At 40.1% G+C, this 14,821-nt stretch overlaps 1 protein-coding gene across 1 annotated transcript in view; it reads right to left on the bottom strand.

Annotated features, from left to right (window-relative positions):
- Positions 1-1,603: 1,603 nt before the first annotated feature.
- LOC126474288 (Kv channel-interacting protein 4-like) overlaps positions 1,604-14,821 on the bottom strand; it is a 127,860-nt gene continuing 114,642 nt past the window's right edge. Inside the window, exon 6 of the mRNA XM_050101752.1 lies at positions 1,604-4,679. Coding sequence (XP_049957709.1) covers positions 4,632-4,679 — 48 coding nt within the window. The 3' untranslated portion in view covers positions 1,604-4,631. The remainder of the gene's footprint in view (positions 4,680-14,821) is intronic.

The following is a 14,821-nucleotide window of genomic DNA, read 5'->3' on the forward strand; positions in this document are numbered from 1 at the left end:
CTGTTTCTCATCACCACTGACACTAATTCTTATTTAATACATCTTTTCAGTGTTATGAGGATTAAACTGGGGCAATTCTCCTGGGTTTTCCTTTGTAAAGGAATAATTGAAAACAGAGTTACACATTTCAGTTTTTGCTTTGCTACCCTCTATTTCTGTTCTTGTCTTACTTGCTAGGGACTGGACACTAACTTTGGTGCCAGCAACAACCTTTACATGTTATCAGAATTTCTTTGGGTTCTGTGGAAGATCATTTGACAATATTCTGCTATGGTAATCATTGAAGGCATCATGCATTAGATGTAGGTTGTAGTAGATATTTGGAGATGAAGAGGCTTTCACAGGGCAGAGTAGCATGGAGAACTGCACAAAGCCAGTCTTCAGACTGAAGACCATAACAACAACAGTGATGAATCAACAACAGCCAGGAAATCAGTCCATTTTATCTAGTTGTTATTGAAGTATTGGTATTTGGTGAGAAGGTAAAATGAAATGAGGGAAACCCCGAAAGCACATTTTGTGACAGTCTTTTTGTTGTGACTGCCTTTGACTCAGCATCTATGCTGTATGGTAAGCAGGAACTATCCTTTTTATAATATTGTTACATTCCATCCTGGATTTTCCATTGTTTGATTTTGTTTGAGTTTATCACTTTGTGGTTTATGCCTCACTTGAGGTGTTTCAAATGAATTGTACTTTTACAATTAGTAGATTTGTAACTTTTTGATGTCAACACTTTTGTCACCATGGACTTTTGATTATTAGGGTTATTTGCTTGTTTCATTGTCCTCTGTTCACCCTGTATTGTTCTCAGAGCTTATGTTTTAACAAAACAGCTTGTAACTATCATCATAATTTATGGTTGCTTTATATGCAACAAAATTCATTCTATGTAAACACTAGAGACAGTTAAAACCAGAATGGAGAAAAGTGTTGCTTCAATGTCCTTCCATTTTAAGTTAATTTGCAAAGAATAAAGATTATTTTCTAAACAACTATTTCCTTTGATGATGTATGTCACATCACAGAATAAGGATCCTTTTCAAAGCAATCCTGTGTTGAACTCTTGAAAAAAATGAAAATAAGTTTATTCTCTGCTAGTAGCATTCGTGTTTTAGAGTGGTGCCAAAGACAGTCTAATTTGTTGGATATGTTAACACCATTAGGGAATCACAAAGTTAATAGTTAAAGGAGCACACAGAATGCACAGAGCCTAAATAAATCATGGAGAAAACAGTCTGCCAATTTGATTTCCATTAATAGTTCTTAATCTAGTACAGTTTTCAACGCATTTGTGAATTCCTGTCAGGTCAAGCCTAGTATTGTGTATTTAGTGTCTTACTGTGCTTGAAGGGAACTGCAGTCTTCGATTCAATTTCATAACTTTCAGCAGACAATCTTTTAGACATATCTCTATGTTGTAACTTGCATCATCCAGCACCTGTAATGCGTTCTTGAGTCTGATCTTTTCCTCTAATTTTGCATGAGTTTAATAAAATTACTACTGTTTAAATGCTTGTTTTATTAATGAGTGTTGATACAATACTTTTAAAATATATTTCAATTATAATAATTTACAAAACAAATCAAGAGCACTCGTTTTACAAAATATGCACTCCACATACTTTGTTACAAATATCAGGATACACTGTTTGATTTATGTACACAGTCTATCATAACATATGTTTATTTAAATGGACATTAAGTCAGTACTTTAGGTAAAAAGCCTGTTGATGGCAAAATTATCACACATTTATGGCAACAGTATTTACATTAGGTACAGTTTGTATTAGTCACATTTTATGGATAAAATTAAAGTGTCATAGAGTGGTGAAAGGCCATTTACAGGTGTAAGGAGGCAGTATATAAATATATGATATTTTTTTAAATTTATTGATTTATTCAAAACAATATGAAGGCTGCAGACATGGTTATTATGTATTCTACTGGGATACAAAAGTATATGAACTTCAATTTCTTTTAAAAATCCAACAACAGTAAATTTTTAAAATGACATTACATTTCATTTTCATTGGTCATAGTTAATTCATGTGTGTACCCATCAATCCCATTTCCAATGGTTGCATACCATTTTTTATTACTGGGGTAACATATTCACAGATACAGGAAACTCATAGGGATGTGGCTAAAAGATACAGTTTGAAAAGGTAAAAGATTTTTAGAGATAAATGTGAAACATGTAACAATTATGAAATATTTTTCACAAACACACTCATTTCTACGTCAACTAGTTCACCAAATACCAATATAAATTTTTATTTCTAGGTGTGTCATTCCTTTATATTCATACAGACTATATCAAACCATGTCATGTGACATGATGATAACAAGCAGCTTAATATCCCATCAAATATAGAAACAATTGTTGTTGGCACAATGAATTTCCACAATACTGTTTCGTGAAAGACGTTTTCAGCATTTGATCCATGGCAAAACCTGACCAATTTGCCGTAAAATTTGTGGTAACACTTAAAATCAGAAAAATAGTAGTAACTTCAGATAAGCACATATCAATGTCAGTGTGTCTCATGAACAGCTATTAAGAAAAAGAAGCAATGCAACTAACTTTTTCTACCAGTCACACATGTCTCTTCTGTATTCTCTCTAATAGATCTTGAGTAGAGTTTCCAGACTAATAATGCCAGAAATATGGAATATGTTCAGTTTAGAATGCCAAAAACAATATCCATCATGTTGCTTATCAAAATTCTGTACAATGACCAGTGCATAGTGAAGGTATCAACCAATGTATGAAATTTTGCCATGAAGCCAGTATTCATAGAGCTGAACATTATATTTTTGAATACATAAACATTTTCTATGACAATACGCTAACATCAAGAATATAAAAAATGTCTGTTAAGAAAAACTGATTAGAAATTGTACACATCCAGAAATGTTGGGCTACTTTTTATTTTCAAAATAGGCCTATGTGCAGTTCATGGTACCTATCGTCATATTTAGTTGTGCAAAAAAATTTGAGTCTGGATTTGTTTCTCAAAAGCGTGTTTTGACAGTAATTTCAAAATAACAAGCAGAAGAAGCTATATATCATATAGTTATCTGGAAGAACTGAGTATTTCTTAGTAGCGTTGTAGAACATACTCACAGAAAAATAAAAAATAGCATATATGCTTAAGTAATGTTGTCCATCTAAATTCTGATTGCTTAAAAACATTTTGTAGGCACCTTCAAGTAGTTTTTGCGTGCTGTACTTTTTTTTCAAAATTATGTCTCATTTTTGTAGCAGTATTCCTTGCCATAGACAATTCTGGTCTTAGGCCAGCTATTCGGGAAAAAAACATAGAGTTTAGCTGCTCGAATGTGAGCTTTCATTAAAATTTCAAAGTGAGTCTTGGATGTCTGGAAAGAGAGATATAAGAATGCACATATTTTCAAAATTGATTTGGACCCACATATATCAGGGACGATATAAAAAGAAAGACTCGTGAAGTGTGTAAAGAGTTTCATGGAGAGAACTTTGTAATTATCAGTCTGTTAATAGAAGAGAACAAGTTATTTTTGCAGAACGATAGATTTTTTATTGATTATGTTTATGTTCTTCTCAGTGTGAGGGTCTGGAAGGACTTGCTGTCACTTAGTAAGTTGGCATACATAGGCTACTTTATGAAACAGTGACTAAACACTTGGCCCCTCTTCTCTAAATATGAACTTGGTGTTTGATAATCTTAATTGTATAGATACGTAAATGTTAGTTGACAGCCGTAACTTAACTTTGGGTTGTTATGACAATAAATCCTTATGTGCTTAAGTAGGGATGTAAACAAAGGTGCCCACAAGGGAGGGGGGTCAAGAGACGGTACTTACTCCTAACCCTTGCAATCTGGAGTACAGGGTGTTTATTCAACGCAGAATTCTCACACAATTCTACAGGTGATTTCCTGTTATCACAGTGTGACAATATACTAATGCTTCAGTGATTGTTGCATAACTCATGTCTAGCAATTTTAAAGTCTTGCAACACACCCTGAATAAATTTCTGCAGACACCTAGGATCTGACAAATCTTTGGCTTGTGATTTGGTTAAATTTTCAGAAACCTTGCCTAAATGACTAACAATTTTATCTGAAATTCAAAGACAATAAAAAAATTGTGAATTTCTGGTGCCATGAATATTTATTTTGGTCAGTTATTAATGATGAGAAATAAATTCATTAGTTGGGTACACATTTTCTGACAATAAATACAGAACTTGTCATCATGAATGAGCTGACCAAAGCAATAATGCGTAGCAACAGCAATATTACTGGGAGAAGTCGACGATGGGATATGAGACAGCAAATCCTCCCAAATACTGTACTGTACTCCTAAAGTTTAATTTATCAGTTTCCTTAGTATAAATGATGCCTGTGTAGGATGAGCTTTAAGATATGTCAAGGTGAACTTGGGGTGTCTACGAAGCTTGGTTTATTGTTCGGTATGTTTATGCGAACTGCAGGGCTGATGAGAACTGCAGAATGTAAAACCACTGGTTCTGGGAAAAAATTCCACATAGAATTCCACAGTGTTCACACCAATATTTCCTGTCACAAGATGCACAATCTTGAAACTTTTCGAAATGTTCTGAGTTAAGAAGCCAGTTCCAGGTTTCACCAGAGGTCGTCAAAGACAGCAAATGAGTTGCGGACATTTTCATCCTGAAACAAAGCAGAAATAATATCATCAGCAATTTTTTAATGCAGTATGTAATTTCTATAGATAAGAAGTTAACAGTTAACTTACTGCATCATATCTGGGTAAAATCCCAAGCTTTTGATGTCATCCTCAGTATAACATAGGGAAACAACAACCAGGTGTAGCCCTGGAGATGATTATGAGCCTATAATAGAAAGCTTGGGTTGTATCTGGATTTGATCCAGCAAGCTGAATGAGAAGTTTTTATCCAAGAACTCTGTCATGAAAGATTTCATAGGCAGGTTGAATGTACCATTAAAAGAGAGGTCATTTCTGTCTTCACTCACTCAAAATTTTTAGGAATATGACTAGGAGTTCATCCATTTCTGTGGCTGCTCAGTGAGACAGAAGTGGGAAATTCTGTCTTCAGAATCTTCATCAAGTGAATGATGAAAGTTGTGAAACTTTCAAAAGAAACTTTCTCTCCTTAATCTAAAAAATTAGTAAAGATCCCCTAATTAGTCAACATGAGTTTGTACAAAGAACAGAGTGGACGAAATATATTTATTGCATTATTTTTATGTTCCAATGAATGGAATACATGAAAACAATAAGATAGAGTGAAGAGAGGGCTTCATCAAATCGAATATAAATTTCTTTCATCAGGCTCATAATCCACGTGAAAATGGAGGGAGCAGAAGTGAAGATGTCAATGTGGTTGCTGCAGTGTTTCTTTTTCTTTTTTATAACAACCATAACTATGTGCAAACACACACACACACTCAGACACACACACACACACACACACACACACACACACACACACACACACACACACACACACACACACATTAAGTCAACAACAAATAAAATTTTTTCTTCACGTAAATATTTTGATGGAAATTGAGTCAGGAAAAGATGGATGCTTTCAAACAGAATTATCGACCAAAAAACTTAAGGGGCACTTTTGGGGGGGAGGGTGGGGGCGATGGGAATATCTCAATATGTAGAAGGCTGTTAAGTATGGAACCTTCTCCCACACTACGGAACTTGGCTCAGGTGATCAGTCAGTCATGTGTAAGATGGTATATTGTGAAACATATTGTTTGTGGCAAGGAATTGCAGCATGACAGTTCCCCATGTTATGGATAACAAGTGTCAGAAGGAAAAGTGAAACTTCCTGGCAGATTAAAACTGTGTGCCAGACTAAGACTCAAACTCGGGACCTTTGCCTTTCGTGGGCAAGTGCTCTACCCTGCGCTTTCAGTAATATTCTGTCTAACATAATAGAACTATACACACAGTTTTAATCTTCCAGGAAGTTTCATATCAGCGCACACTCTGCTGCAGAGTGAAAATCTCTTACTGGAATCATCCCCTAGCCTGTGGCTAAGCAATGTCTCTGCAATATCCTTTCTTTCAGGAGTGCTAGTTCTACAAGGTTTGCTGGAGAGCTTCTGTGAAGTTTGGAAGGTAGGAGACGAGATACTGGCAGAAGTAAAGCTGTGAGGATGGGGTGTGAGTCGTGCTTGGGTAGCTCAAATGGTAGAGCACTTGCCCGTGAAGGGCAAAGGTCCCGAGTTCGAGTCTTGGTTTGGCACACAGTTTTAATCTGCCAGGGAGTTTCATATCAGCACACACTCCGCAGCAGGGTGAAAATCTCATTCTAGAAGGAAAAGTATCTCACAATTCAGCTCAACTGTGCTCTGAACCAACATAAGTCTTTTTTGAGTATTCTCTATTTCATCAAACTTTCTCCACCATCCTCTCTCCCTCACCCCCACCTACTCTGCTCTTTGCAACGAAAGGAAAACAACATCATGTGCACTGCTGTGAATGTCATGTCTTCTGACAAAAAACATGAGTTCAAATGCAGATAGTACTGAACTCAGAATGTCTAGGTAGATGGTTTGTAGAAGTTATTATAGTGCTCGGAGAGCCACCAGGGTAGCAGTAGCAGCTGTGTAGTCATGCTGTGTGGCACTTTGTGTTGTAGCTGACTAGTAATGCAAACAAGAGTTATGTACATGTATATCACATTCTTTCTGAAGCCAAGGAACCTGTAAGTAGTAATACTTCGTGATCTTCCTCCTCATGTATCATTCATGAAATGGATGTTCTGCTTTGTCAAGACCATGGATTCGATAAGGGAAAGTAGTTTGAGAATGGCCTTTCACAAAACTATAAGACATATGCAACTATGCAACATAGAGTGTTGGAAATTCATAACTGGCTGTATAAAAATTTGGGTATTTCTGGTGATAACACTGAGCTCATTCAAATGGGTAATAAGGAACAAAGTGTATTGGCTTAATTGCGTAATTCTAATATGTTAGACAGAATATTACTGAAAGTGCAGGGTAGAATTAAATTCCATTATCTTGATGATTCTGTCAGTACTGTAGACACAAGTAACACTGACAGTGAACTGAAAACTTTCAGGGTGCTAAATCTTTCCCGAGAGCTAGACAACAACAACTTAGCACAGATAGTTGCAAGACACATGTACACTGAAGTGGCAAAAGTCATGGGACAGTCATGTGACATATACAGATGGTAGTAGTATCATGTACAAAATGTATAAAAGGACACTGCATTGGCAGTCTGTTATTTGTACTCAGGTGACTCATACAGAAATGCTTGTGATGTGATTATGGCCACACGATGGGAATTAACTGACTCTGAATGCGGAATATTAGTTGGACCTAGATGCATGTGGCATTCCATTTCAGAAATTGTTAGGGAATTCGGTATTCTGATATCCACAGTGTTGAGAGTGTGCTGAGAAAACCAATTTTCAGGCATTACTTCTCACCACGGACAACACAGTGGCTGACTGTCTTCACTTAACAACCGAGAGTGGCAGTGTTTGCGTAGGGTTGTCAGTATTTAACAGAAAATCAACACTGCATGAAATAATCACAGAAATCAATGTGGGATGTATGACAAATTCATCTGTTAGGTCAGGGCAGTGGAATTTGGTTTGAATGGGCTATGGCAGCCTATGACATATGAGAGAGCCTTTGCTAACAGCAGCGCCTCTCATGGGCTTGTAGCGATATTGCTTGGATTCTATATGACTGGAATAACTGTGGCCTGTTGCGATGAGCCCCAATTACAGTTGATCAGGGTTCAAGTGTGGTGCAGATGCCATGAAGCCATGGACCGAGGTTGTCAACAAGGCACTGTGCAAGCTGGTGGTGACTCCATAATGGTGTGGGCTGTGTTTACATATAATGGAATGGCTGTGTTTGGCTACTTGGAGATCATCTTCAGCCATTCATGGACTTCGCAAACAATGATGGAATTTTGATGGACGGCAACATGCCATGCCACCAGGCCACAACTGTTCATGACTGGTTTGGAGAATATTCTGGCCAATCTGAGCAAATGATCTGCCCATGTATATGGACCCACATGAATAAACATTTATGGGACATAACTGAGATGTCAGTTCATGGGCAAAATCCTGCACTAGCGACACCTTTGCAATTATGGATGTCTATAGAGGCAGCATAGTTTGGTATTTCTGCAGGGGACTTTCAGCAACTTGTTGAGTCCATGCCAAGTCGAGCTGCTACACCACACCGATCAAAAGGAGGTCCAACATGATATTAGGAGGCATCCCATGACATTTCAGTTCTAAGTGTGATATTGGACAAACTTCCACATGTAATGTGTGTAATGAGTCGAAGCATCTTTGAGAAAACTGCCCATGGTGGGTGCTTATGCTAAGCAATAACTTGCAACAGCAGACAGTGTTAAGAGGCACAAGAACTGAACCCTCTCAAGTCATGTAGCAGGCAACACCAAGAATACCCCCACAGAATTTACTGACCTACCCCCTATTTAGTTGAAGAGGAATTGCCATCCTTGAATAAGGGACCAATAAAAAAATGAATTACGCAAGAAATCAGACTATGATCAAAAGGATGACACTGACAAAGACCAGAGTGTGACCACTTTCTGGGAAAACAGCTACAGAATCCATGAAATTGCAGTTCAACAGAAAGGCAATTAAATAGACATGTAAAATGAAAATCCTCCAGTTCTTGTCCAAATCACAAAAACAAGAAATGGCTACTAGAAAAGCCAAGCACATGCATTGAAGACCGTGATAGCTAATTGGCACAGCTGTTCTCGAATCCCGTCAGTGAAATATGGCGACCCTTTTGAGCCATCCACATCAGGAAATTAGTCTAATAGTGCTGGAAATTACTCGCCAGGCAACGACACAAGAAAAGGTGAGTGAAACACCAACAGTTGTGACTGAAACATGTAAGCAGGGAAATAAAATAGGAGATTGTACGGAAATAGCTTTCACCATCACCAGTCAATCTGGGAAGCACAAAGTAAAGGCAGCAGAGGGAAGTATTAGCAACCAGAAGGCTATGAAACATTAAGGTGTTCAGAAGGCACCAAGAGTGAAACCAAACCAAATCTAAATGTGTCACATAGAAAAAATAAGAAAGATGCAGAAAGGGAATATCAAGAAACCGAGAAGGGAGAAATGGAAAGTGAACCTACTGGAAACGAATCTGGACAAGAAAACTGAACAGTGGAATATGAAGGGACATGAAAAATTGGAATAAGTTGCTATGGACAAAGGGAGAATGCTGACTCTACTCACACTAAATATTTGAAAGTAAATGAAAAGAAGCTGAGGGTTCTGGAGAATTTCTTAAAAACTAAAGACGTCCACATTGCTTTCCTGCAGGAAGTAGGTTGAAGAAAGATGGACATGCAACAGCAATACCATGCATACAGCAATGGTCGGCTCAGATGTTCAGATGTGTGTAGCTTACACTCTACTTAACCTAAATTATCCTAAGGACAAACAGGCACACCCATGCTCTAGGGAGGACTCGAACCTCCGCCGGGACCAGCCTCACAGTCCATGACTGCAGCGACCAAGACCGCTCAGCCAATCCCGCGCGGTGGTCGGCTCTAGCTGTAGGGGTTGGGACTGGAATTAGAAAACTTATAAGATCAACCGAGTGGAGGAATTATTAAAGTTGAATTAAATGGGCGGACTGTACTTTAATACCCGATCGGAATCAAATTGTAGAACTAGCAGAGAAAAGCGTTTAGTGGAACCATATGATGGAACAAAATTGCAACACCAAGAAGGAGTAGTGCGACATAAACAAAAGTTGGTAAGCGTGTCTTACATCTGAAAGGTGATGTCCATTCAGCTTTCGCGCCAGTCGCGTAAGAGTGGTGCTACTGGCACAACTATGAGAATGCGCATCAGGTTTCCTTTAAATACACGCCGTGAAGGTCGTGAGTGTTGGTTATCTGTGTGATTCTGCGCGGTGAGTTGACGTTAGTCCAGAACGCCTTTAAGGCGAAACAGACGCAATTATCAACACGGCACTAAGTTTAAACGATGTTGTGGAATAGGGTTACGAGAAACTGGATGTTCCTTTTGAGATATTGCAGATAAGCTTGCCAGAAATGTAGCCACTGTACATGACTGCTGGCAGCGGTGGTCACGAGAATGTACTGTCGCAAGAAGACCGGACTCTGAATGGGCACGAGGCACTTCTGAGGGAAGACATGGAGTTCGGCGTACGGCTCTTGGTGCATCGTACTGCATCTGCAGCGGCTATTTGAGCAGCATTAAGCGCCACAGTGTCGCAATGAATTGTTACAAATTGGTTGCTTCGAAGACAGCTCCAAGACAGGCGCTCTGTGGCAGTCATTCCACTGACGCTAAATCACAGCCATTTGCGGCTACGGTGGTGTCAAGCGAGATCTCATTGGGGGTCGTATGGAGATCTGTTGTGTTTTCTAATGGAAGCTGGTTCTGCTTCGCTGCCAGTGATGGCTGTGTGTTATTGAAGGCCAGCCGGGGTGTGGCCATCGCGGTTCTAGGCGCTACAGTCTGGAACCGCGCGACCGCTACGGACGCAGGTTCGAATCCTGCCTCGGGCATGGATGTGTGGGATGTCCTTGGGTTAGTTAGGTTTAAGTAGTTCAAAGTTCTAGGGAACTGATGACCTCAGAAGTTAAGTCCCATAGTGCTCAGAGCCATTTGAACCTATTTTTTTTTTTATTCAAGAGGAGGCTAGTTGAGTGCCTGCAACCAACTTGTTTGCGTGCTGGACACACTGGACATACTCCTGGACTTATGGTCTGGGTTGCTATTTTGTATGACAGCAGGACTCCTCAAGACTATCCCACGCACCCTGACTGCCAATTTGTACATCAATCTGGTGATTCGACCTGCTATGCTGCCATTCATGAACAACATTCCAGGTGATGTTTTCCAACAGGATAACGCTCGCCCACACATCTCTGTTGTAAATCAACGTCCTCTATAGAGTGTCGACATGTTGCCTAGGTCTGCTCGATCACCAGATACGTCTCCAATCAAGCACATATGGGACATCATTAGACGACAACTGCAGCGTCATCCACAAACAGTATTAAATGTCCCTGTATCGACTGACCAAGTGCAACAGGCATGGAACTCCTGCTGGCCGGTGTGGCCGTGCGGTTCTAGGCGCTTCAGTCTGGAACCGCGTGACCACTACGGTCGCAGAGTCGAATACTGCCTCGGGCATGGATGTTTGTGATGTCCTTAGGTTAGTTAGGTTTAAGTAGTTCTAAGTTCTAGGGGATTGATGACCACAGATGAAGTCCCATAGTGCTCAGAGCCATTTGAAGGCATGGAATTCCATTCCACAAACTGACATCCGGCATCTGAACAACACAATGCACGCACATTTGCATGCCTGCATTCAACTTTCTACCGGTTACACCAGTTATTAATGTTCCGGCATTTCGCATTTACAGTGACTTATCTCGCACTTACATAGACGTGTGATCTTGCAATTTCAATCATTGAAATATGTTATCTAGACAAATGTATTACCGTAATTTCATTACCTTACATTAATTAATTTGGGTTTTGCGATTTTTTTCCGTCGTTGTATATCCTTCTTCTGAGACATGCAAAGGATAACAAATGATGGGGAGAGATTTTAATTGTGTTGTGATATCGGAAGACACAACAGGACCAATCCCAAATGGTGGTCCCTTTCATAATACAATTGGGGGACTAACACTGACAGATGTCATCCACAGACTAGCCATTACGCGGTCTCACTATACGTGTATAATTTTTATGGTCGGACTCGAGAATAGGTAGATTTTATACCACGATAGGTATAAAATCAGCTTCTTCAACCACTATGCACTTATCACTAAACTAAGAGGTTTACCCCGGCCCAACATCTTAGGGAAAGGGTACTGGAAGTTAAACTGCAACCTGTTTCAACTTGAGTTGGCAAAAACAGTATACTGTGAATGTTATCGAACATCAGTTCGTCGAAAGCGGTTCTTCAAAAAATGGTTCAAATGGCTCTGAGCACTATGCGACTTCTGAGGTCATCAGTCGCCTAGAACTTAGAACTAATTAAACCTAACTAACCTAAGGACATCACACACAGCCATGCCCGAGGCAGGATTCGAACCTGCGACCGTAGCGGTTCTTCAATAACGTCCCTGAACTGTGGGATAAACTGGTGAATCCTGGAATTCATGAACGGTTGAGGAAAGTAGCGTGCAGGATCAGTGACAGTAGAAGGGAAAACATCAATTATTATAATATAATAATATAGAAAAAGTGGATAACGGAGAAGATCTATCTTGCAGATTGACAATATTCGAAAAGAAGATCCCTGAACTACAGGAAAAATAACTGGAAGGCAAAATAATCTCTTGAAAAGATAATGGACACATTTCAGACGAAAAATGGAGCACTTACCACCTCAGTAGAAACGAAAACGATGCAGACAGAGATTTAACGGAAATCTAAAGTCTTTATAATCTAACATGGAAGATAGTGAGGACTACTTCGTAAACTGCTCGGTGAACAACCAATTCTACTAAGACAGCAAGTTTGTTACATAACTGTAGGAAATGGCACTATGTTGCTAGAGCCCAAAGTCCGAAGTAGAAACTGAAGACATTACAAACCACTTACCACGAAATAAAAGTCGGGGCATTGACGGCATACCGTATGACTTTTACAGTATTCTAGTCGTTTACCAAAACAGAATTCACGTAGCTCATGAAAGTGAAACAAAGAGTGGCTCCAATATACCGGTATTCAGCAAAGGAAGCAGGTATTATAGTTCTTGCACCCGAGACTTCGAAGCCATGCTGAATAACTGATTACAGCCCAATGACTTCGTTATGTGCAGATTTAAAAATAATGGCGCGCACAATAGCCACAGGACTAAAAGGGATTCTCGCAGAGACAATCGGGCCTGGCCAAAAAACCAATAGGAAGGTCATAGATGCTCTTTGCTTTCTGACGGAGGACCTTCTTATTCCGAATGTACCAAAACAGAACGATAGGATTACTGAGTGTCGATCTAAGAAATGTCTTTGACGAAGTCTGTCACGATTACCTAAGGATTGTGTTGGAACACTATAAATTCTCACAGACCACGATAGCTCGGTATTAAATGGGCTCGAAAATGCAAATTAATGGTCAATTCACGGGAGAATTCTCGATTCAGTGTTCAGTCCGATAAGAATGCCCGCTGTCCATGATATTACATGTAATTTTCTTGTAACTAGTGATCCGCTCCATCACCAACCAAACCGATGGACTACATGTGGGTGCAATGTTAATGTTTACGCCGACGATATGACTGAGGCATCGTCAACACATCGGAAAAATACCTGAAGTGCCAAAGAAACAGTTATTTTAAGTTACAAAGATATGTAAACAGGTAGAATACGGTGCTGAGGTCGGCAACGCCTATATAAGACAACAAGTGTTTGGCGCAGTTTTTAGATGGGTTACTGCTGCTATAATGGCAGGTTATCAAGATTTAAGTTAGTTTGGACTTGGTGTTAAAGTCGGCGCACGAGCAATGGGACAGTATCTCCGAGGTAGCGATGAAGTGTGAATTTTCCCGTACGAACATTTCACGAGTTTAACGTGAATATCGGGAATCCGGTAAAACATCAAATCTCCGACATCGCTGCGGTTGGAAAAAGATCCTTCAAGAACGGGACCAACGACGATTGAAGAGAATCGTTCAACGTAATCCTTCCGCAAATTGCTGCAGGCTTCAATGCTGCGTCATCAACAAGTGCACGTGTGCAAGCCATTTAACGAAAGATCATCGATATGGGTTTTCAGAGCCGAAGGCCCACTCATGTACCTTTGATGACTACACGACACAAAGCTTTACGCCTCGCCTGGGCCCGTCAACACCGACATTGGACTGTTGATGACTGAAATCATGTTGCCTGATCGGACGAGTCTCGTTTCAAATTCTGTCAACCGGATGGACGGTATGGTAAGGAGACAACCTCATGAATCCATGGACCCTGCATGTCAACAGAGGACTGTTCAAGCTGCTGGAGGCCCTGTAAAGGTGTGGGGCGTGTGCAGTTGGAGTGATGTAGGACCTCTGATATGCCTAATTACTACTCTGACAGGTGATACGTACATAAGCGTACTGTCGGATCACCTGCGTCCATTCATGTCCATTGTGCATCCCGACGGACCTGGCCAATTCCAGCAGGACAACGCGACACCCCACACGTCCAGAATCGCTGAATAGTGGCCCCAGGAACACTCTTCTGAATTTAACCATTTCCTCTGGCCATCGAACTCCCCAGACATAAACATTATTGAGCGTATCTGGGATGCCTTGCAACGTGCTGTTCAGAAGAGATCTCCACCTCCTCGTACTCTTACGGATTTATGGGCAGCCCTGCAGAAATCATGGTGCCAATTCCCCCCAGCCCTGCTTAAGACATTATTCGAGTACGTGCCACGTCATGTTACAGCACTTCTGTGTGCTCGCGGAGGCCTTACACGATATTAGGCAGGTGTACCAGTTTTTTTTTTTAGCTCTTCAGTGCGCTGGAAATAATGGATATGTCTAAGGGAACAGCAGGAGCAAAATAAGCAACAAAACTCGACTCCTGCAGCTGAACAAAAGTTCACAATCACGCCACATCCCTTCACAAAACACGACGAAACGGAAGTGCTGAGTGTTAACTGGAGAAGATTGGGAACGAACTGACACACGATAATTCAGAATCAGTGGCGGAAAGAGTTAGAGGCGCCTTAGTAGCGAACAGCACTAGGAATTTAAATGTTATTTAAGGAATATAGTATATCAATATG

The sequence above is a fragment of the Schistocerca serialis genome, chromosome 4, assembly GCF_023864345.2.
Source record: "Schistocerca serialis cubense isolate TAMUIC-IGC-003099 chromosome 4, iqSchSeri2.2, whole genome shotgun sequence".
Lineage (NCBI taxonomy): Eukaryota > Metazoa > Arthropoda > Insecta > Orthoptera > Acrididae > Schistocerca > Schistocerca serialis.